Below are 24,377 nucleotides of genomic sequence, written 5' to 3'. Positions count from 1 at the left end.
CGCTCCCCCCTTTTCCAGTCCGGACGCTCCCCCCTTTTCCAGTCCGGACGCTCCCCCCTTTTCCAGTCCGGACGCTCCCCCCTTTTCCAGTCCGGACGCTCCCCCCTTTTCCAGTCCGGACGCTCCCCCCTTTTCCAGTCCGGACGCTCCCCCCTTTTCCAGTCCGGACGCTCCCCCCTTTTCCAGTCCGGACGCTCCCCCCTTTTCCAGTCCGGACGCTCCCCCCTTTTCCAGTCCGGCACCCCCCCTTTTCCAGTCCGGACGCTTTCGCCCCCCCTTTTCCAGTCCGGACGCTTTCGCCCCCCCTTTTCCAGTCCGGACGCTTTCACCCCCCCTTTTCCAGTCCGGACGCTTTCACCCCCCCTTTTCCAGTCCGGACGCTTTCACCCCCCCTTTTCCAGTCCGGACGCTTTCACCCCCCCTTTTCCAGTCCGGACGCTTCCCCCCCCCCCCCCTTTGCCAGTCCGGACGCTCCCCCCCCCCCCTTTTCCAGTCCAGACGCTTCGCCCCCCCTTTTCCAGTCCGGACGCTTTCACCCCCCCTTTTCCAGTCCGGACGCTTTCACCCCCCCTTTTCCAGTCCGGACGCTTTCACCCCCCCTTTTCCAGTCCGGACGCTTTCGCCCCCCCCTTTTCCAGTCCGGACGCTTTCGCCCCCCTTCCCCTTTTCCAGTCCGGACGCTTCCCCCCCCCCCCCCCCTTTTCCAGTCCGGACGCTTCTCCCCCCCCCCCCCCTTTTCCAGTCCGGACGCTTCTCCCCCCCCCCTTTTCCAGTCCGGACGCTTCTCCCCCCCCCCCTTTTCCAGTCTGGACGCTTCTCCCCCCCCCCCCCTTTTCCAGTCTGGACGCTTCTCCCCCCCCCCCCCTTTTCCAGTCTGGACGCTTCTCCCCCCCCCCCCTTTTCCAGTCCGGACGCTTCCCCCCCTTTTCCAGTCCAGACGCTTCGCCCCCCCCTTTTCCAGTCCGGACGCTTTCGCCCCCCCCTTTTCCAGTCCGGACGCTTTCGCCCCCCCCTTTTCCAGTCCGGACGCTTCCCCCCTTCCCCTTTTCCAGTCCGGACGCTTCCCCCCCCCCCCTTTTCCAGTCTGGACGCTTCTCCCCCCCCCCCCCTTTTCCAGTCTGGACGCTTCTCCCCCCCCCCCCTTTTCCAGTCTGGACGCTTCTCCCCCCCCCCCTTTTCCAGTCCGGACGCTTCCCCCCCCCCCCCCTTTTCCAGTCCGGACGCTTCCCCCCCCCCCCCCTTTTCCAGTCCGGACGCTTCCCCCCCCCCCCCCCTTTTCCAGTCCGGACGCTTCCCCCCCCCTTTTCCAGTCTGGACGCTTCTCCCCCCCCCCCCCCTTTTCCAGTCTGGACGCTTCTCCCCCCCCCCCCCCCCCCCCTTTTCCAGTCCGGACACTTTCACCCCCCCCCCCCTTCCAGTCCAGAGCTGAAGTGGTTCAATAGAACCTGTGGCCAAATCCACCACCACCAACTGCTACCTCTAATGTCATGTTTAGCTTTCTTGCCTGGAGTTCTCCTTTAATACCACTTATACAGGCCATACACGGGTCGCATTCTGAACGTATTTTCGGTAGAGAATCGGAAACTTGGTGCGTCTTGTAATCTGACGGCACAACCATTCATTTCGAAATTTGATCAACCAAGCCTTTGATTTCCTCGCCTAAGACATTTTCCTGGTTGAGAATTTCCTTTCCAGGTGGCGGGTCATGCTTTCTTTCTTTCTTCGATGATGTTTCTCGATCGATCTCTCATCATCATGGATTAGAAATTTGTTTTTCGGGAAATGTCCATCACGCCCGATCACTCAGATTCGATGGTCGCACGAAATTCGGGCCGATGCCGCGGATCCACTAATGGTGCGAAATTCGAAGGAAAAGTCTTAGATACGATTTTTGAAAGAAAATTTGTTCAGAATTCGACCCGTGTATGGGCCTGCATTACTCGTCGTGAGGACTTGTAGTCAGGAGTGTATTTAGCTTTTGTGTTGCCCTAGGCAACACACAAAAAGTCAGCCCCCACCCCACCCCCACCCTCCTGGGGACTGCAGAGAAATTGAAGCAGCGGCTGTCCATGGCCATGTATGGGTGGAAGGGATCTCCTGATGCCGGTGCTCCCGGTGTAACACTTCACCCAGGGAGATCAGGCAGACTCCTCTGGACAGCAGCTCTCCTCCCTGGGTGGTCCCTGATTCCCCCCCCCCCCGGAGAGGGAGGTGCTGCCTTGAGGTGTACATGTAACCCGTATTGTTCAATCACCCCACCTTGCCCCCCCCAAGCTTCCTGCACCAGTCCCGGTGTCTCCAGGAGTCCGTCTCATACCAGTGATCGGTGCACCACCAGGAGGGGCAAGGGCAGCCAGGGCCAGAACTGGCCAGCAGACTCATCACACTGGAGGAGAGGGCATACACCCCGGGCACCAGTCTCAGACCAACCGTAGCCCACCAATCTCCCCCCCCCACCTGCGACCCCCTCCACACCACCGCAAACCCCTCCCCCAGAGAAGGAAAGAGACTCACCATCCAGTCCCGGTGTCTTCAGGAGTCCATCTCATACCAGTGACCGGTGCACCACCAGGAGGGGCAAGGGCGGCCAGGCACAAACCAGTACAGGTCAGCAGCCTCATCACACTGGAGGAGAGGGCATACACCCCGGGCACCAGCCTCAGCCCAGCCACCGCCCACCAGTCCCCCCCCCCCACCCCACCTCCAACCCCTCCACACCACCGCACACCCCTCCTCCAGAGAAGGAAAGAGACTCGCCATCCAGTCCCGGTGTCTCCAGGAGTCTATCTCATACCAGTGATCGGTGCACCGCCAGGAGGGGCCAGGCACAAACCAGTACTGGCCAGCAGCCTCATCACACTGGAGGAGAGGGCATACACCCCGGGCACCAGTCTCAGACCAACCGTAGCCCACCAATCTCCCCCACCTGCGACCCCCTCCACACCACCGCAAACCCCTCCCCCAGAGAAGGAAAGACACTCACCATCCAGTCCTGGGGTCTCCAGGAGTCCATCTCATACCAGTGATTGGTGCACCACCTGAGGAGGGGCAAGGGCGGCCAGGGCCAGGCATAAACCAGTACAGGCCAGCAGCCTCATCACACTGGAGGAGAGGGCATACACCCCGGGCACCAGCCTCGGCCCAACCGCCACCCACCAGTCCCCCCTCCCCCACCTGCGATCCCTCCACACCACTGCAAACCCCTCCCCCAGAGAAGGAGAGAGACTCACCATCCAGTCCCGGTGCCCAGAAGAACCATCGTTCCTTCTTCCGCTGCCCAAGGCAAATGCCTTGTTTGCCTCACAGCCAATATGCCCCTGCTTGCAGTGTTGATTGGATAAATGGTCTGAAATGTGGGTTCCCTACACCGTAGGCGTTGGCCCAGGGGTTCATTATATTCCTCGGCCCCTCCTGTACACAAATGGACAATTATTTTTTTTTTTGCTTTTCTAGAATATTTCCTAAAAGTCTGTCTACTAATTTTGGGTGCAAGTCAGCAATTATAACATTTTTATAAAATATGCTTCGCCAACGATATTTTCAAATGTATCAACACCGTATCAATGTATCTTTGCAGGAAAAAAGGTTGGACCATCAGGACCCGTTGGACCACAAGGCCCTGCTGGGCCACCTGGACCTCCCGGGCCTCCAGGCCCTCCTGGAATCCCAGGCATCCCTGGAATCCCAGGATCAAATGCAATGGGCCCTCCAGGACCCCCTGGGCCACCAGGTCCCCAAGGGCCACCAGGAAATCAAGGACCCACCGGTATGGCACGTTAAAGACTTCCGTTGTCTTCGATTACGATCTGAGGTGTTATTCTGATTTTTTTTTTTTCTCTCTCTTCCCTTTTTATTAGGTCCTACAGAAAAGACTGTCCCTAAAGAGACTCCGGTAAGCCTTTTCATTTGTGGTCCTTGGACTAAATACCTTCTTGGTCTATCCTCCTTGTTGAGTGGCCCCTCCTGAAGTCATATCAAAATCCTAATATCCGCTCCGTGCGAAAGAAGTATTATGTATGCTTTGCTCTGGTGGCCTCTCGTGTCCTTTGGTCTGTTGAAGTTCTGTAGCCCATAAGATCCTTCAGCTTTCAACACTTCCGAAAGTATCAGAGGTCTGTGTCCTCCACCTGCTATGGTTCCTTCCTCGGACCCCTATGTCACTGTTGTGTCTGGTACTGATGTGGGGTCAGAGAATGGGGGGCACAGGCATCCAACCTATTGGGAAGCGTTGAAAACTTGAGTCTTGTGGCGGTTGGAGCGCTCCAATAGGACAAAGATAGGACCACTGGAGAGGTGAGTCTACCATCACTGCTACTGTGGGGAACTGCAATCAAGGGTTTTATTTTCTTAATTGGTGACAACGCTGTCCCTTTAAAAAGTTCTGAATGCCGGCTGGTTGGTGGTGGGAAGGATCGGCTGATCACTTGACCGTTGTGATTGGCTGTGACAGCGATCACATGATTAGGAACTGGTTTTGTTGGCCAAGAGTTGTTTTCCACCGATCGGTCTGTGCTGGAAGTGCACTCAGAATCATCATCAACACATATAGGGGGACGTGAGGCCATTACAGCCCACCATTTTGCCGCTGTACATACAGTCAGGTCCATAAATATTGGGACATGGACACAATTCTAACATTTTTGGCTCTATACACCACAATGGATCTGAAATGAAACGAACAAGATGTGCTTTAACTGCAGACTGTCAGCTTTAATTTGAGGGTATTTACATCCAAATCAGGTGAACGGTGTAGGAATGACAACAGTTTGCATATGTGCCTCCCACTTGTTAAGGGACCAAAAGTAATGGGACAGAATAATAATCATAAATCAAACTTTCACTTTTTAATACTTGGTTGCAAATCCTTTGCAGTCAATGACAGCCTGAAGTGTGGAACGCATAGACATCCCCAGACGCTGGGTGTCATCCCTGGTGATGCTCTGCCAGGCCTCTACTGCAACTGTCTTCAGTTCCTGCTTGTTCTTGGGGCATTTTCCCTTCGGTTTTGTCTTCAGCAAGTGAAATGCTCAATCGGATTCAGGTCAGGTGATGGACTTGGCCATTGCAGAACATTCCACTTCTTTGGTGTCTTTTGCAGTCTGCTTTGGGTCATTGTCCATCTGCACTGTGAAGCGTCCAATGAGTTGTGAAGCATTTGGCTGAATATGAGCCGATAATATTCCCGAAACACTTCACAATTCATCCGGCTGCTTCTGTCAGCAGTCACATCATCAATAAATACAAGAGAAGCAGTTCCATTGGCAGCCATACATGCCCACGCCATGACACTACCACCACCATGATCACTGATGAGGTGGTATGCTGAGGACCATGAGCAGTTCCTTCTCCATCCTCTTCTCTTCCCATCACTCTGGTACAAGTTGATGTCGGTCTCATCTGTCCATAGGATGTTGTTCCAGAACTGTGAAGGCTTTTTTACATGTCGTTTGGCAAACTCTAATCTGGCCTTCCTGTTTTTGAGGCTCACCAATGGTTTCCATCTTGTGGTGAACCCTCTGTAGTCACTCTGGTGAAGTCTTCTCCTGATTGGTGACTTTGACACACATACACCTACCTCCTGGAGAGTGTTCTTGATCCGGCCAACTGTTGTGAAGGGTGTTTTCTTCACCAGGGAAAGAATTCTTCGCTCATCCACCACAGTTGTTTTCCGTGGTCTTCCGGGTCTTTTGGTGTTGCTGAGCTCACCGGTGCGTTCCTTCTTTATAAGCATGTTCCAAACAGTTGTTTTGGCCACGTCTAATGTTTTTGCTATCTCTCTGATGGGTTTGTTTTGTTTTTTCAGCCTAATGATGGCTTCACTGATAGTGACAGCTCTTTGGATCTCATCTTGAGGGTTGACAGCAACAGATTCCAAATGCAAATAGCACACTTGAAATGAACTCTGGACCTTTTATCTGCTCATTGTAATTGGGATAATGAGGGAATAACACACACCAGGCCATGGAACAGCTGAGAAGACAATTGTCCCATTACTTTTGGTCCCTTAACAAGTGGGAGGCACATATGCAAACTTTTGTAATTCCTACACCGTTCACCTGATTTGGATGTAAATACCCTCAAATTAAAGCTGACAGTCTGCAGTTAAAGCACATCTTGTTCGTTTCATTTCAAATCCATTGTGGTGGTGTATAGAGCCAAAAATGTTAGAATTGTGTCCATGTCCCAATATTTATGGACCTGACTGTATGTGTTAAGTGGTCGTAAAGGGGTTCAAGTAGAATTGCAGGTATGGATATTTTTCCATAGTTTCATTGGTCCAGCTTGGGTCAACTCTGTATATACCATACCTGTGGGATCCCTCTAGACGCTGGAAATCACCATAGTAGACACCACTACTACACAACTACTACGGTGATCTCTGAGTGCGAGCAGAGAGGCTGCATTGTGAACACAGGAGGTTGGCCCCTTGGAACGAGCGCCAATGCTGAGATCGCCTTCCATTTTCTCAAAGAATGCGAAAAGATTGAACAAGGTGGAGAGGAGAGGCAGCAACATCACATTCTCCACCTCGTCCAATCAGAGAATGCTTTGCATTCATTGAGAAAATGCAAAGCATTCTCTGAACGGCACCCATGCTTCCAACCTCCTGTGTTCACAATGCATCATGGCAGCCGCTCGGCCCAGGACCCAGGTGATAGATGGTGGAGATCGCTGGAATAGCCATGCCTACTACAATGGTTTCCACCTTCTAGAGCAGGGAGGGCAAACTGTTTCATCATGGGGGCCGCCCTTAGCATTCTAGTTGCCCTCTAAGGGCTGGTTGTATCTGTAAGACTAGATATCCAGTACACCCCACCATCAGAAGTCAAGAGTCCTCCACCCTCCCTTGCATTACAGTGCACCCCCCTTGTGCTGCTGCTTGGGACGGAACTGGGAAGCAGAACGTGCAGGGCCTGGAGGAGGACCAGAACAGGGCTGGAGTCTAAGTGCTGAGACCGGGGGAGACGGAGGGAGTGCTGCGGCTGCACAGAGAGGTGCAGGATCTGTAGGAGGAGTTCTGCCCTCATTTCTGCAAGGTGGGGGACGGAGATGAGGGTGGTGCCGCAGCTGCACAGAGAGGTTCAGGGTCTGTAGGAGAAGGTCTAGCATCCTCTCTGCTCTCTGACAAGGTGGGGATGGAGATGAGGGAGCGCCGCAGCTGCACAGAGAGGCACAGGATATGTAGGAGTAGTGTCCTCCTCTTTGGTCTCTGACAAGGTGGAGAAGGAGATGAGGGAGTGCTGCACAGAGAAGGTGGAGAAGGAGATGAGGGAGTGCTGCACAGAGAAGGTGGAGAAGGAGATGAGGGAGTGCTGCACAGAGGAGGTGGAGAAGGAGATGAGGGAGTGCTGCACAGAGAAGGTGGAGAAGGAGATGAGGGAGTGCTTCACAGAGAAGGTGGAGAAGGAGATGAGGGAGTGCTGCACAGAGAAGGTGGAGAAGGAGATGAGGGAGTGCTGCACAGAGAAGTTAAGGATCTGTTGGAGGAATTCTGTCCTCCTTTTTGGTCTCTGACAAGGTGGGGGTGAAGACGAGGGAGTGCTGCGGCCTCACAGAGAGGTGTAGGAGGAGTTATGGTGTCTTCTCTGCTCTCTGGCAAGGTGGGGGCAAAGACGAGGGAGCGCTGCGGCTGCACAGAGAGGTGCAGGATCTGTAGGAGGAGTTCTGTCGTCTTCTTTGCTCTCTGGCAAGGTGGGGCAAAGACGAGGGAGCGCTGCGGCTGCACAGAGAGGTGCAGGATCTGTAGGAGAAGTTCTGTCCTCCTTTCTGCTCTCTGACAAGGTGGGGACGGAGATGAGGGTGGTGCCGCAGCTGCACAGAGAGGTGCAGAATCTGTAGAAGTTCTGTTCTCCTTTCTGCTCTCTGACAAGGTGGGGGCAAAGGAGAGAGAGATTGCTGCGGCCGCACAAAGAGGTGCAGGCTCTGTAGGAGAAGTTTTGTCCTCCTTTCTGCTCTTTGACAAGGTGGGGGCGGAGATGAGGGTGGTGCTGCAGCTGCACAGAGAGGTGCAGAATCTGTAGAAGTTCTGTCCTCCTTTCTGCTCTCTGACAAGGTGGGGAAGGAGATGAGGGTGGTGCTGCAGCTGCACACAGAGGTGCAGGATCTGTAGGAGAAGTTCTGGTGTCCTCTCTGCTTTCTGACAAGGTGGGGACGGAGATGAGGGCGTGCTGCACAGGGAGGTGCAGGATCTGTAGGAGGTGTTCTGTTCTCCTCTGCTCTCTGACAAGGGAGGAATGGAGATGAGGGTGGTGCTGCAGCTGCTGTGTGGGGGGGGATGAGGGAGCATTGCGGCCTCACAGAGAGGCGCAGGATCAGTAGGAGTTCAATCCTCTTCTCTGCTCTCTGACAAGGTGGGGTGGAGATGAGAGAGCGCTGCGGCTGCACAGAGAGATGCAGGATCTGTAGGAGGAGTTCTGTCCTCCTCTCTGCTCTCTGACAAGGTGGGGGTGGAGAATGAGGGTGGTGCCACAGCTGCAGGACAGGTGTTAGGGCCACATAAAATGGGGGGGGGCAGATTCAGCCCGCGGGCTTCGTGTTTGGTATGTACGTAACGATCTATAAAATATCCACGCAGGGAATTCGGCTTCTGATGAGTATGACCTAAACTTTCTAATTTAAGAAGGTGACTAAAAAGCACTGGAACCTGAATCGGTCTTGAACTCTGTTGGACCCTTCCTGAACTCCACTCTGTGTGGGATGTTTTACGGGAGTTGTTTCGGCCCTTGGGGGGGGGGGGGGGGGGGGTTGCTATCAATGTGTCAATCAACCTTTGAGGTGTCTGTTATTTCTAAGAATGATTGAAAACCTCCTCCATTTTTATTTTCTTGCTGGCTGGAGAGGAGGCGCTGAGGCCGTTGAGTAGGATTGGCGGTAAGCGTGTCTTCATACAAGGTCCCTGCTCTTCATCCCCTTCTGATTGGTTTTGGGGTTTTTTTGTTCTTTTTTTCCTTTTGGTTTTGGTCCATTTTTCATCTGTTTTTCATCAGCAGCTTATTGACTTCAATTTCTACTCATTTTTCCTCCACTTAAAAGTGACGTCGTCGCGGCAGTTCTGTAGAGTGTTAGTTTTGGCCGAATTATCACCGGGGCCCGAAGGCACACAAAAGCGCATGGCGTCCCCAGCATCGCCCGCCGGTCAGGGTCACCTCTTAGAGTTTTACTGGTTGTCACCTCGTGAAGCCTTTGATGATAGTATGTAAATAAGCGTAACCCTTTCCCTCCCGCCCCCGCATCCCCAAGCGGGTGCTCAACATGTGGCCTTTGGAGCCCTTTGATGTGGCCCTCAACCTCAAACCAGGGAATTGCACTTCTATTACATCCGGGGGGTTTGCTGCGCTCAGTCGTAGACTTCTAATCGGGGGGGTTTGCTGCGCTCAGTCGTAGACTTCTATTACATCCGGGGGGTTTGCTGAGCTCAGTCGTAGACTTCTATTACATCCGGGGGGTTTGCTGAGCTCAGTCGTAGACTTCTAATGGGGGGGGTTTGCTGCGCTCAGTCGTAGACTTCTAATGGGGGGGTTTGCTGCGCTCAGTCGTAGACTTCTATTACATCCGGGGGGTTTGCTGCGCTCAGTCGTAGACTTCTGTTACATCCGGGGGGGTTGCTGCGCTCAGTCGTAGACTTCTATTACATCCGGGGGGTTTGCTGCGCTCAGTCGTAGACTTCTATTACATCCGGGGGGTTTGCTGCGCTCAGTCGTAGACTTGTATTACATCCGGGGGGTTTGCTGCGCTCAGTCGTAGACTTCTATTACATTTGGGGGGTTTGCTGCGCTCAGTCGTAGACTTCTATTATATCCGGGGGGGTTGCTGCGCTCAGTCGTAGACTTCTATTATATCCGGGGGGGTTGCTGCGCTCAGTCGTAGACTTCTGTCACATCCGGGGGGTTTGCTGCGCTCAGTCGTAGACTTCTATTACATTTGGGGGGTTTGCTGCGCTCAGTCGTAGACTTCTATTACATCCGAGGTGTTTGCTGCGCTCAGTCGTAGACTTCTATTACATCCGGGGGGGTTGCTGCGCTCAGTCGTAGACTTCTATTACATCCGGGGGGTTTGCTGCGCTCAGTCGTAGACTTGTATTACATCCGGGGGGTTTGCTGCGCTCAGTCGTAGACTTGTATTACATCCGGGGGGGTTGCTGCGCTCAGTCGTAGACTTCTATTACATTTGGGGGGTTTGCTGCGCTCAGTCGTAGACTTCTATTATATCCGGGGGGGTTGCTGCGCTCAGTCGTAGACTTCTATTATATCCGGGGGGGTTGCTGCGCTCAGTCGTAGACTTCTATTACATCCGGGGGGGTTGCTGCGCTCAGACGTAGACTTCTATTACATCCGGGGGGTTTGCTGCGCTCAGTCGTAGACTTCTATTACATCCGAGGTGTTTGCTGCGCTCAGTCGTAGACTTGTATTACATCCGGGGGGGTTGCTGCGCTCAGTTGTAGACTTCTATTACATTTGGGGGGTTTGCTGCGCTCAGTCGTAGACTTCTATTACATTTGGGGGGGTTGCTGCGCTCAGTCGTAGATTTCTATTACATCTGGGGGTTTGCTGCGCTCAGCCGTAGACTTGTATTACATCCGGGGGGTTTGCTGCGCTCAGTCATAGACTTCTATGTGACGCCTGTAAAAGTGATCCAGCGGCTGTATAGCTGCCCGGATCGCTTCTCCCAGCTGAAAAATATTGGTTGTAGCTTCAGCCACGATCCGGTATAACCACTGCAGTATTAGGCAGTATTGAGGTGGTTAACGGTGAGGTTGCGGTCACCTGATGGGGTAAGGCACCCAACCCTCCGTGATCACAGGTGAAGATAACCTCTGTCTCCACCCTTGATGGCTCAGGGGTCCTGGTCCTGAGTTCTCCGGTGGGTTATCAAATGGGTGATAAGGATTCCAAGGACAAAAGATCTGTTTGTTCTCTGATCGGCAGAGTCGCCTGTTAGAGCGTGAGGTGGGTCTATGGAAGGACTGGAGGCTTGATATTGGATGAACCGGCAAAGACCACAAAATGCATCTTTTTGGTGACATAAATTTTATCCAGCGTCCATCCATAGACCCACCCAGGACTGACAACTCATGGGGCCCCCAGGCAACAGGGGCTCATGGGGCCCCTGTGTCCTTGCCCACACTCAAACCACACCCAAAAAATCCTATGAAAGATACCAGGGGTATCTCATTAGGCCCCCTTCTGACCCAGTGCCCAAGTTCTCAAATGGTCAGTCCGCCCCTGGACCCACCACACACTGTAACGTCCACCTTCCTCATCCAAGATGTCCCACAGTGGGGACACTTCCACATTCCATGGCAAAATAAAAGCCTTGGCTATACATAGACTTTGGTTGAGAATGTCTTCAGGTAAGAGCCACCTCCAGGCTCAGGCCTCCTGTATCTGGTGGGTAAGGGACAACAGAGGACTAAGACCCTTTACGTAAAGGCAAACCGCTCAAGGGTTGGCATGGAGAGCACCAGAAATTTCATCTTTTTGATGACATAAAGTTCATCCAATGTCCATCCATAGACCCATCCACCACACACTGTAACGTCCACCTTCCTTGTCCAAGATGTCCCACAGTGGGGACACTTCCACATTCCACGGCAAAATAAAGGCCTTGGCTATACACAGACTTGGTGGAGAATGTCTTCAGGTAAGAGCCACCTCCAGGCACAGACCTCCTGTATCTGGTGGGTAAGGGACAACAGAGGACTAATACCCTTTACGTAAAGGCAAACCGCTCAAGGGTTGGCATGGAAAGCACCAAAAATTTCATCTTTGCCTGTACAGCCCCCTCCAGTTTCGTCCGCCTCCTCTGGGAGAACGTTTTTGTGTCACATTAATGTGCTTCTCATTCAAATCTTCACCTCGTAAAAAAACAATATTCATCTGTTCGTAAAATTGTTTTGAAGGGAATTTGTGAAAACGAAGTTCCTTCCCATCTCTGTCGTCGTCCCGTACATCTGCTTATTGACTCTTTCTCTTTCAGCCTGCTGTCGTCCATCTGCAGGGCCAGGGCTCAGCCATACAAGTGAAGAATGGTAAGAAATCAATGGGGATTGTTTTATTTCCAATAATTGGAGGGTCTTTGTGTCTCCTTGTTACATCCCGAATTGGGTATGTGTGGATTATTGTAGGCCTTTTGTGTGAGTTGTGTCCTGAGGAAAATGTGGTCTCTAAATCTGGGGTGGGCAAATTATAGTGGGTGTGGTCAGTGATGTTGGGGCAATCAGATCAATCATAAATTGGTTGTCTGTATGGGAATTTAGAAAGGATATCTCCGGTGTCCCGTGTCTCCTACCTCCCCTCCGTTCCCTGTAATAGAGGAGGTATTATACCCCCCCCTCCGGTGTCCCGTGTCTCCTACCTCCCCTCCGTTCCCTGTAATAGAAGAGGTATTATACCCCCCTCTCCGGTGTCCCGTGTCTCCTCCCCTCCGTTCCCTGTAATAGAAGAGGTATTATACCCCCCTCTCCGGTGTCCCGTGTCTCCTCCCCTCCGTTCCATGTAATAGAAGAGGTATTATACCCCCCTCTCCGGTGTCCCGTGTCTCCTACCTCCCCTCCATTCCCTGTAATAGAAGAGGTATTACCCCCCTCTCCGGTGTCCCGTGTCTCCTACCTCCCCTCCGTTCCCTGTAATAGAGGAGGTATTATACCCCCCTCTCCGGTGTCCCGTGTCTCCTACCTCCCCTCCATTCCCTGTAATAGAGGTATTATACCCCCCTCTCCGGTGTCCCGTGTCTCCTACCTCCCCTCCGTTCCCTGTAATAGAAGAGGTATTATACCCCCCTCTCCGGTGTCCCGTGTCTCCTACCTCCCCTCCATTCCCTGTAATAGAAGAGGTATTACACCCCCCTCTCTGGTGTCCCGTGTCTCCTACCTCCCCTCCGGAAAGGGGGGTATAATACCTCTTCTATTACAGGGAACGGAGGGGAGGTAGGAGACACGGGACACCGGAAAGGGGGGTATAATACCTCTTCTATTACAGGGAACGGTGTCCCGTGTCTCCTACCTCCCCTCCGTTCCCTGTAATAGAAGAGGTATTATACCCCCCTCTCCGGTGTCCCGTGTCTCCTACCTCCCCTCCGTTCCCTGTAATAGAAGAGGTATTATACCCCCCTCTCCGGTGTCCCGTGTCTCCTCCCCTCCGTTCCATGTAATAGAAGAGGTATTATACCCCCCTCTCCAGTGTCCCGTGTCTCCTACCTCCCCTCCATTCCCTGTAATAGAAGAGGTATTACCCCCCTCTCCGGTGTCCCGTGTCTCCTACCTCCCCTCCGTTCCCTGTAATAGAGGAGGTATTATACCCCCCTCTCCGGTGTCCCGTGTCTCCTACCTCCCCTCCATTCCCTGTAATAGAGGTATTATACCCCCCTCTCCGGTGTCCCGTGTCTCCTACCTCCCCTCCGTTCCCTGTAATAGAAGAGGTATTATACCCCCCTCTCCGGTGTCCCGTGTCTCCTACCTCCCCTCCATTCCCTGTAATAGAAGAGGTATTACACCCCCCTCTCTGGTGTCCCGTGTCTCCTACCTCCCCTCCGGAAAGGGGGGTATAATACCTCTTCTATTACAGGGAACGGAGGGGAGGTAGGAGACACGGGACACCGGAAAGGGGGGTATAATACCTCTTCTATTACAGGGAACGGTGTCCCGTGTCTCCTACCTCCCCTCCGTTCCCTGTAATAGAAGAGGTATTATACCCCCCTCTCCGGTGTCCCGTGTCTCCTACCTCCCCTCCGTTCCCTGTAATAGAAGAGGTATTATACCCCCCTCTCCGGTGTCCCGTGTCTCCTACCTCCCCTCCATTCCCTGTAATAGAAGAGGTATTATACCCCCCTCTCCGGTGTCCCGTGTCTCCTACCTCCCCTCCATTCCCTGTAATAGAAGAGGTATTACACCCCCCTCTCCGGTGTCCGGTGTCCCGTGTCTCCTACCTCCCCTCCGTTCCTTGTAATAGAAGAGGTATTACACCCCCCTCTCCGGTGTCTCCTACCTCCCCTCCATTCTATCTAATAAAATGTAGGGGTCAGAAGTACGCAACTCAGAGTTCCTTAGTATTGCAGATTGTAGGATTATGTGGTGCAGGGGTCAGGAGTATATAACTGTACATAACTAACACTGCTGGGCATTCAGAGGCCCAGCAGTAAAATAAAGGTCAGTAGTAATTCAGATTGCAGGAGTCCGAAGTATAACAAAGTGCAGCGATCAATAGTACCTAACACAGTGCAGAGGTCAGGAGTAACTAAAACATATTCACCCTTCAAGCAAAATAGCCCTTTTATTACAGACATCTAATTTCCCCCCAGCTACATTTGCCAACCGCACAAATCAAGAACCCCCCCCCTGTAATAGTTGTTCACAGATCTCAGGTACAACAGTGCCTTGGAGAGTGAGGAGTTCTCCCCTTGGTTGTGTCATATCCCACGTCGGAGCCAAGAAGGAGCCCAAGACGTTCCTCTGATCTGAGGTCTAAGAGGCGGCACAATCCCTCGCCACCTGAGCACTGATCTATATATCATTGAGCCAGTCTGGCTCCTACATGCTACTCTGTCCAATTGCAGACTTTGGGAATATTTGCAGAAAGAGGACAAGTCTCCAAGAAGCTTGGAGTAACCTCCTACCAACGTGCCTTCAGAAACTTTATGGACTTGGATATACACGTCAATATTACACACACGCTGTCCTAAAATCTACAACATTGATTTTGTCCTCAGCAGTCTTGTTCCTCCTCCAGCCACATGTTGAATGGCGCAGTCCATGTCTGTCTAGAGATCACTGCATGGACCTTCTTGGTGTGGAAAGAAGCAGCACGTGCTTACACTGGGGTTCCATTTACGTAAGGCAGTAATGGAAAGTTGGCAGGCTGAACATCCAGCAAGGACAGGGAGATAGGTGGCCACCAGCCACGGCAGGGAATTTCCAAAAACACAAGGTCCTAGTAACCGGCTTGGCTGTTTCTTGGTGTCCCTTCCATCTGTTGCGGGTCAGTGGCTGAGGACTTCCGGGTTCTGGTGAAATCACTTCCTGGTTAGAGTCTTTTGGAGCTTCCACACCATGCCATGGCAGCCATCTATCCCCCTGTCCTTGCTGGAGGGTTGACTGGAGACACGCGCTCAGCCTGCCAACCTTCCATCACTTCCTGGGATTACATTGGTATAAGTAGCTACATATGAATCACACAGGAACCACGCTGCATTCCTGATTGCTTCTCGGGTGGTGCGATTTTTGAATGAGCTCAGGTCACACCAAAGTCATGCATTCAGCAGTTTTTGAGCACACTGCAACCAGATCGCTTGGTCGTTTTGTACCACACGAGCAGGTGCAGGCAAACGTGTTTTTTGAGGTGCCGTTAGGATTGCACTGACACCCGCGGCAGTGTGATTTGAATATGGTGCGGGAAACGCACTCGGATCTCAAGTTTCCCACACCGCATTCTAGTGTGAACCTAGGCTAAGGGAAAGTTCCAGTGAGGCTGATATGAATTGTACAATTTTTCTGTCTGTTGATAATCTGCTGTTATTAGTAACATATACTGAGTGACTACATTCTCTCACACTGAGATCTTGCAGGTGGAATCCTTCATGACTGGTCATGGACGGCCATCAATCACAGGGTGTTCAAGCTGCACACTCGCAGCGGAGAACTGGAGGTGCTGGTGGATGGTACCTACCTCATCTATAGTCAGGTAGAAGTGAGTACGGTCTTGGGCCTAACTCCTACTTTCGTGTTGTATTTGAAAATGTATTGCATTTACACTACAGGATACAAGATGTGGTCAAACGTTGGTGGATGTCAGACCTTCAAGACTTTGAGCTTTGTTGGACAGTCCATTTCAGAACTGTGGCTATAACTATCGAGTGGCAGCTGTAAAACCTATCACTCTTCTGGGATGACTTTACACAAGACTTTGGAGGGTGTCTGTGGGAATTTGTTCCCAGTTGTGAGGGTCGGGTACTGATGCTGGATGAGAAGACCTGGCTCCACACATGAGGCCTCACATTGGGCTCCAAAAAAAAAGACCTGGCTCACAATTGGCATTACAAAGGTGTTCAGTAGGGTTAAGGTCAGGGCTCTGTGCAGGACACTGGAGTTCCTCCATGACCTCACACCTACTGAACACCATTGGGGTGAGGAGACCTCATGCCAGACGTGTTCTGTAGGCAGGTACTGATACTGGATGAGAAGACCTGGCTCCACACATCAGGCACTAACCAAAAAAAAAAAAAAGACCTGACTCACAATTGGCATTCCAAAGGTGCTCAGTAGGGTTGAGGTCAGGGCTCTGTGCAGGACACTGGAGTTCCTTCATGACCTCAAACCTACTGAACATGTTTGGGATGAGAAGACCTCATCCCAAAAGTGTTCCGTAGGGTTTAGATCAGGTACTGTTCTTGGATGAGAAGACCTATCAAAGGTCTTCTGAAAGTAGGGTTGAGGTCAGAGCTCTGCAGGGCACTCGAGTTCCTCCATGACCTCACACCTACTGAACACCACTGGGGTGAGGATACCTCATGCCAGACGTGTTCTGTTGGGTTTAGGACAAGTACTGATGCTGGATGAGAAGACCTGTCTCCACACCCCAGGCCTCACATTGGGCACCAACAAAAAAAAAAAGACCTGGCTCACAATTGGCATTCCAAAGGTGTTCAGTATGGTTGAGGTCAGGGCTCTGTGCAGGACACTGAACACCTTTGGAATGCCAATTGTGAGCCAGGTGTTTTTTTTTTTTTGTTGGTGCCCAATGTGTGGCCTGGGGTGTGGAGCCAGGTCTTCTCATCCAGCATCAGTACTTGTCCTAAACCCAACAGAACACGTCTGGCATGAGGTCTCCTCACCCCAATGATGTTCAGTAGGTTTGAGGTCATAGAGGAACTCCAGTGTCCTGCACAGAGCCCTGACCTTAACCATACTGGAGTTCCTCCGTGACCTCAAACCTACTGATCACCTTTGGGATGAGAAGACCTCATGCCAGATGTGTTCTGTAAGGTTAAGAGCAGGTACTGATGTTGGGTGAGAAGACCTTTATATCAAAGGTCTTCCAAAAGTAGGGTTGAGGTTATGGATGACCAGTTTGGTGTGGAGGGACTCCAGTGTCCTGCACAGAGCCCTGTCTTTATGGAGCTGACTTTGTACACAGAGGACAGTCACGGGGGACAGAAAAGGGTCTTCACCAAACTGTTATCATTGTTTAACATATAGAGAATTAAAATAGATGTTTTGGATTCTAGGTGGATCCAGCATAGATTTGATGCTGCATTGGTCCTCTGCCACTTCTAAGACTTGGAAATGAGTGATCAAAAATTGCCGATCACTCAGTTCTTGGGTTTGCTTTGAACAGAGTGTGCTGACTGTCAGTCACTGGCTCTCTGCCCTACACCTCCAGCACTGACTGAAGAGGGGGCTGGCTTGGGCTCTCAGTGGCTCAATGAGAGGCTGAGCCTGCTGTCAATCAGGCATCTGGATGGATCCTGATATTAAAGTTGGGATCTTTCCAGAGCCTGCAGTGGCTCTGTAACGGCAGCAGGCGTTAGCGGATCACAAAGTGCACTCCTGTGACCCTCAGGAGAAGTAGGGTCTAAAGAGCTTTGGCCCTACTTCTCCTTTAAAAAAAGAAGTATGGCCAAAGCAGAGCTAAAGACTGCTGTCAGCTGATGTCACAGATCCAGTCCAAGCACTGCAGGGATCCTGACAATAATGTCAGGATCCACCGAGATGCCTGACCAGCCCCTCAGCTAGATGCTGAGAGCCTGAAACAGCCAATCCCGTCCCCGATCAGCCTTTCAGCTCCCCACTGGGAGCCTGAGCCAGCCAATCCTGCCCCCGATCAGCCTTTCAGCTCCCCACTGTGAGCCTGAGCCAGCCAATCCCGCCCCCGATCAGCCTTTCAGCTCCCCACTGTGAGCCTGAGCCAACCAATCCCACCCCCGATCAGCCTTTCAGCACCCCACTTGGAGCCTGAGCCATCCGCCCCCGATCAGCCTTTCAGCTCCCCACTGTGAGCCTGAGCCAACCAATCCCACCCCCGATCAGCCTTTCAGCACCCCACTTGGAGCCTAAGCCATCCGCCCCCGATCAGCCTTTCAGCTCCCCATTGTGATCCTGAGCCAGCCAATCCCGCCCCCGATCAGCCTTTCAGCTCCCCACTTGGAGCCTGAGCCAGCCAATCCCACCCCCGATCAGCTTTTCAGAACCCCACTGGGAGCCTGAGCCAGCCAATGCCGCACCCGATCAGTCTCTCAGCTCCCCACTGGGAGCCTGAGCCAGCCAATCCCGCCCCCGATCAGCCTTTCAGCTCCCCACTTGGAGCCTGAGCCAGCCAATCCCGCCCCCGATCAGCCTTTCAGCTCCCCACTTGGAGCCTGAGCCAGCCAATCCCGCCCCCGATCAGCCTTTCAGCTCCCCACTTGGAGCCTGAGCCAGCCAATCCCGCCCCCGATCAGCTTTTCAGAACCCCACTGGGTGCCTGAGCCAGCCAATCCCGCCCCCGATCAGCCTTTCAGCTCCCCACTGTGATCCTGAGCCAGCCAATGCCGCCCCCGATCAGTCTCTCAGCTCCCCACTGGGAGCCTGAGCCAGCCAATCCCGCCCCCGATCAGCCTTTCAGCTCCCCACTTGGAGCCTGAGCCAGCCAATCCCGCCCCCGATCAGCCTTTCAGCTCCCCACTGTGATCCTGAGCCAGCCAATGCCGCCCCCGATCAGTCTCTCAGCTCCCCACTGGGAGCCTGAGCCAGCCAATCCCGCCCCCGATCAGCCTTTCAGCTCCCCACTTGGAGCCTGAGCCAGCCAATCCCGCCCCCGATCAGCTTTTCAGAACCCCACTGGGTGCCTGAGCCAGCCAATCCCGCCCCCGATCAGCCTTTCAGCTCCCCACTGTGATCCTGAGCCAGCCAATGCCGCCCCCGATCAGCCTTTCAGCTCCCCACTGTGATCCTGAGCCAGCCAATGCCGCCCCCGATCAGTCTCTCAGCTCCCCACTGGGAGTCTGAGCCAGCTGCTCCCACCCCCTCCACATTCTGGCTCCCCAGTGAGCTCTGAAGGGTCAGAGTGGACCCAAGAACTGAGCAATCAATGGTCTTTGATTGCTCAGTTCTCGGTCGTAGAGCCGGCAGGGGAGCTTGCAGCATCGGATCAATGCTGCATCTACATTAGGTGAGTATAGATGGTTGTTTTTGAATCCGCACTTCTCTTTCATTGTTCATGTGAGATTGCATGACTAGGTGCTGGATTTCATGCCCATGGTTTTGGAATGGGGTGTCCAACAAGTTCATGTAGGTGTGATGGTCAGGGGTCCACACAATGTTCGGCCATATAGTGTATGAAATGGGACAGGGAGAAAAAAAAAAACCTAAAGAGGACCTTCCATTGCAAATAGAAAGTCCACTTTTTTTCCAGCCCTTCAAAACAAATGGTGAAGGTAAAATACTCTGGCCCCAGCCTCTGACAATTCCCGAAGGTCGCCGTCCCCCAAGAATCCCCTCCAAGAATGCACTCCTGCAAAGGGCCAATTCTGACCTCACCTGCACCTCTCAGAAGGCGGAGCCAAAGTATTTTTTTTTTGGGGGGGGCAGTTTGTTTACAAGTTGAATTTTAAAACCATTTGCATTGGAGGGAGGAGCAGGAAGGGGGGGGGGCATGGCAAAAAAAAGCCCTTCCATTTCTATTGGCTCCTAGAGCTACTTTACAACAATTTCTGAAAATATAAAAGTAAATGTGAAAACAAAATCACAAAAAGTAGCTGTAGTTATATAACAAAACAAAGTACATTTGCGTACAGCGTTGAATATTAAACCATTTGATGTCATTTTTCTTCGTTTGGAAAAAAAAAATGAATTTCAAAGAAGTTTGTTTAAAAGAAACAACCAGATAATTACATACACAGTATCTCCCAGAAGTGAGCCCCTCCCCCTCACATTTGTGTAAATATTTGACTCTCTCTTTTCATGTGACAACACTGAAGAAATGACACTTTGCTACAATGTGACGTAGTCAGTGTACAGCTTGTATAACATGGAAATTTGCTGTCCCCTCAAAATAACTCAACACACCGCCATTCATGTCTAAACCGCTGGCCACAAGTGACTCCACCCCTAAGTGACAAGGTCCAAATTGGGCCCAGTGAGCCATTTCCCTCCCCGGTGTCATGTGGCTCGTTGGTGTTACAAGGTCTCAGGTGTGAATGGGGAGCGGGTGGGTTACATTTCATACTTGTCACTGGAAGTTCAGCATGGCACCTCATGGCAAAGAACTCTCTGAGGAGCTGAAAAAAAAAGAATTGTGGCTCTATATAAAGATAGCCGAGGCTATAAGAAGATTGCCAAGACCCTGAACCTGAGCTGCAGCAGGGGGGTCAAGACCATAGAGCGGTCTAACAGGACAGGTTCCACTCAGAACCGGCCTTACCATGGTCCACCAAAGGAGTTGGCTGCATGTGCTCAGCGTCATATCCAGAGGTTGTCTTTGGGAAATAGAAGAGTGCTGCCAGCATTACTGCAGAGGTTGAAGGGGTGGGGGGGGTCAGCCTGTCAGTGCTCAGACCATACGCCGCATCAAATTGGTGTGCATGGCTGTCGTCCCAGAAGGAAGCCTCTTCTAACGATGATGACCAAGAAAGACCACAAACAGTTTGCTGAAGACAAGCAGACTAAGGACATGGATTCCTGGAACCATCTCCTGTGGTCTGATGACACCAACATCCACTGATTAGGTTCAGATGGTGTGAAGCGTCTGTGAAGGCAACCAGGTGAAGAGAACAAAGACAAGTGTGTCTTGCCTACAGTCAAGCATGGTGGTGGGAGTGCCATGGTCTGGGGCCCCATGGTGGTGGGAGTGTCATGGTCTGCATGAGTGCTGCCGGTACTGGGGAGATACAGTTCATTGAGGGAACCATGAATGCCAACATGGACTGTGACATACTGAAGCAGAGCATGATCCCCTCCCTTCGGAGACTGGGCCACAGGGCAGTATTCCAACATAACGACCCCAAACACACCTCCAAGACCACCACTGCCTTGCTAAAGAAGCTGAGGGTAAAGGTGATGGACTGGCCAAGCATGTCTCCAAACCTAAACCTTATTGAGCATCTGTGGGGCCTCCTCAAACGGAAGGTGGAGGAGCGCAAGGTCTGCAACATCCACCAGCTGTGTGATGTTGTCATGGAGGAGTGGAAGGTGGAGGAGCGCAAGGTCTGCAACATCCACCAGCTCTGTGATGTCATCATGGAGGAGTGGAAGACGGAAGGTGGAGGAGCGCAAGGTCTTTAACATCCACCAGCTCCGTGATGTCATCATGGAGGAGTGGAAGACGGAAGGTGGAGGAGCGCAAGGTCTCTAACATCCACCAGCTCCGTGATGCTGTCATGGAGGAGTGGAAGACGGAAGGTGGAGGAGCGCAAGGTCTCTAACATCCACCAGCTCCGTGATGTTGTCATGGAGGAGTGGAAGACGGAAGGTGGAGGAGCGCAAGGTCTCTAACATCCACCAGCTGCGTGATATCGTCATGGAGGAGTGGAAGAGGACTCCAGTGGCAACCTGTGAAGCTCTGGTGACCTCCATGCCCAAGAGGGTTAAGGCAGTGCTGGAAAATGTCGGCGACACAGAATATTGACAATTTGGGCCCAATTTGGACCTTGTCACTTAGGGGTGGAGTCACTTTTGTTGCCAGCGGTGTAGACATTAATGGCGGTGTGTTGAGTTATTTTGAGGGGACAGCAAATTTCCATGTTATACAAGCTGTACACTGACTACGTCACATTGTAGCAAAGTGTCAATTCTTCAGCGTTGTCACATGAAAAGATAGAATCAAAGATTTACCGGAGATGGTTTGGAGGAGCGTTGTAAGAACTTGAGGTCTGTTGATCTGACGGATTGCGTTTCCTCTCCCAGGTTTACTACATCAACTTTCCAGATTTTGCCAGTTACGAGGTGGTGGTGGACGAGAAGCCGTTCCTGCAGTGCACACGGAGTATAGAGCCGGGGAAAACCAACTTCAATACTTGCTACACGGCCGGAGTTTGCCTATTAAAAGCCAAACAGAAGATCGCCGTAAAGATGGTTCACGCCGACATCTCCATCAACATGAGCAGACATACGACATTTTTCGGGGCGATCCGATTGGGTGAAGCCCCTGGCTCATAGACTCCCGTGGAGAGTGGTAAACTTTAAAACAAAGGTCCATACAGTGTTACTATCCCATTGGGTTGAACAGACGTCATCCTACTTTCCCCATCTAATATTGTGGAAAGATGGAAGAATAGCGCCTTGGGGTTGCCGTAGTGGACATGAAGAGTCGGCTGGTTTTTGTTGTGGTCGCCGCACGCGCTGTGGAATTATCATCCTCACATTACCAGGGACTACTCAGCCAGTGTGCCTAGGACTGTCCTACCAGTGTGCTGGAGACCAGTTGGTCCTGATGTTGCACTAACCAGCGGCTGCAGTGCTGCTGAACAAATGTTATTGAGCAGTTGAAATACAAATCGTTCTTCCTATACCATATCTTTGAGCGAAGAATAATATATAGGCCACAGAAATACGTTTATACAAAATGTAGGGGGTTCAAGTGTAACCGGACACTTGCATAATACACCATCAACCCTTCTTTTGTGCCGCAGTTCCATTGCATTACATCAGGCTGGGTGGTCAGACGCTCATTCTGTGAATTTTTTTTTCCTAAAAGGGCTTTTTATATCGCTTTTCTAAGAATGGCGTATCTTTACAACGCGTTTATCACATCCAACGGAAGGATATGCAGTGAAGTTATAGAGGTGCACTATACTCCTGAATGTTTGTGGACACCTGACCATCAGCCTTGTGGGAACAGTTTGGTGAAGACTCTTCCCCCCCCCCCCCCCCCCAAGCCAGCTCTATGGATGACCAGTTTGGTGTGAAGGAACTCCAGTGTCCTGACCTCAACCCTACTGGGCACCTTTGGGATGCCTATTGTGAGCAAGGTCTCTTTTCTTATTTTTTGGGTGCCCAATGTGAGGCCTGATGTGTAGAGCCAGGTCTTCTCATCAGACACCGGTACCTGACCTCACAAATGGCTACAAATTCCAACAGCCACCCTCCCAAGTGTTATGGAAAGTCTTTCCAGAAGAGTGGAGAATGGTGTAGCTACAAAGTAGGGCAGCTCTACATCAATGGTCATGACTTTGGACTGGTATGTCCAAGGAGCTCATGGTCAGGTGTCCTCAGGGGTGAGGTTTGGAGGTGTGATCTCTGAAGGCATCTTACAGTCCCCTCTCTGGCTAAATGTGGAACTTTCAGGTCAGTACATGAAATGTTTGAAATGTGAAAGAAAATGTTCTATTACAGAGGAAATTATGAGGAACATATTTGTATGATCCAAGGTTTGTTTGTTTTTTTTATATGTGGGGGTATGTGTATGCTGCTTCTGCAGGGAACACGGTACATAGATTTTTGGAAAGCTCAGCAGCAGAATATCTTAACATTACTCCCTAATCTCACTCCTCCTCCTCCCTCCCCCCCCCCCCCCCCCCCCAAAGCATAGACCCTAGTCCCAACACCAGCATAGACCCTAATCTCACTCAACCACCCCCACCACCAGCATAGACCCTAATCTCACTCAACCACCCCCACCAGCAGCATGGACCCTAATCTCACCCCACCACCAGCATGGACCCTAATCTCACTCAACCACCCCCACCACCAGCATGGACCCTAATCTCACCCAACCACCCCCAAAATGGACCCTAATCTCACCCAACCAACACCAGCATGGACCCTAATCTCACCCAACCACCCCCAACACCAGCATGGACCCTAATCTCACCCAACCACCCCCAACACCAGCATGGACCCTAATCTCACTCAACCATCCCCAACAACAGCATGGACCCAAATCTCACCCAACCACCACCAGCATAGACCCTAATCTCACTCAACCACCACCACCATCATAGACCATAATCTCACTCAACCACCCCCACCACGAGCACAGACCCCAATCTCACACCACCAGCATGGGCCACAGCATGAAAAAGCCATTCTTCTTTGGTGGAACGTACTTGCTGGAATTTGGAAGAACGTACTTGCTGGAGTTTGGAACCGTAGGCTGGCCAAATTGCTGTTAGACTTTGTAAATTTTTCATCCAGCTCCTTCCACATGAAGGATATTGGGCCAGTAGGACCACCAAGCATCAGCACTGGCTGATGTATGTAGCACAGGGCCAGCTTTAGCCTTGCCCAATGGCTATCACCATCAGAGAGGGTTGCAGGGATTGTACGAGTGGGTTATCGAAAAAGTTTCCAATTCAGAATCCAGAGGATTTCCAATGGTTCAGCACTTCCATCCACAAACCACTAGATTCCACCAAAGCTACTCCAATGCAGGAACTTTTTTTTTCTTTTTCAAAAGAGCCAGCAAATGTTG

General features: G+C 51.9%; 1 protein-coding gene across 1 annotated transcript in view; it reads left to right on the top strand.

Moving 5' to 3' along the window:
* EDA (ectodysplasin A) overlaps window positions 1-23,328 on the top strand; it is a 54,929-nt gene extending 31,601 nt beyond the window's left edge. The window contains exons 3-7 of the mRNA XM_089658858.1: window positions 3,578-3,766; window positions 3,858-3,892; window positions 11,977-12,028; window positions 15,559-15,680; window positions 21,872-23,328. Of these exons, the coding sequence (XP_089514984.1) occupies window positions 3,578-3,766; window positions 3,858-3,892; window positions 11,977-12,028; window positions 15,559-15,680; window positions 21,872-22,123 (650 nt within the window). The 3' untranslated portion in view covers window positions 22,124-23,328. The remainder of the gene's footprint in view (window positions 1-3,577; window positions 3,767-3,857; window positions 3,893-11,976; window positions 12,029-15,558; window positions 15,681-21,871) is intronic.
* The last annotated feature ends 1,049 nt before the right edge of the window (window positions 23,329-24,377 follow it).

The sequence above is a fragment of the Staurois parvus genome, unplaced genomic scaffold, assembly GCF_062004578.1.
Source record: "Staurois parvus isolate SC_StPar_1 unplaced genomic scaffold, SC_StPar_1.0 ptg001106l, whole genome shotgun sequence".
Taxonomy (NCBI): domain Eukaryota; kingdom Metazoa; phylum Chordata; class Amphibia; order Anura; family Ranidae; genus Staurois; species Staurois parvus.
This window is presented reverse-complemented; position numbering and strand designations above follow the sequence as displayed.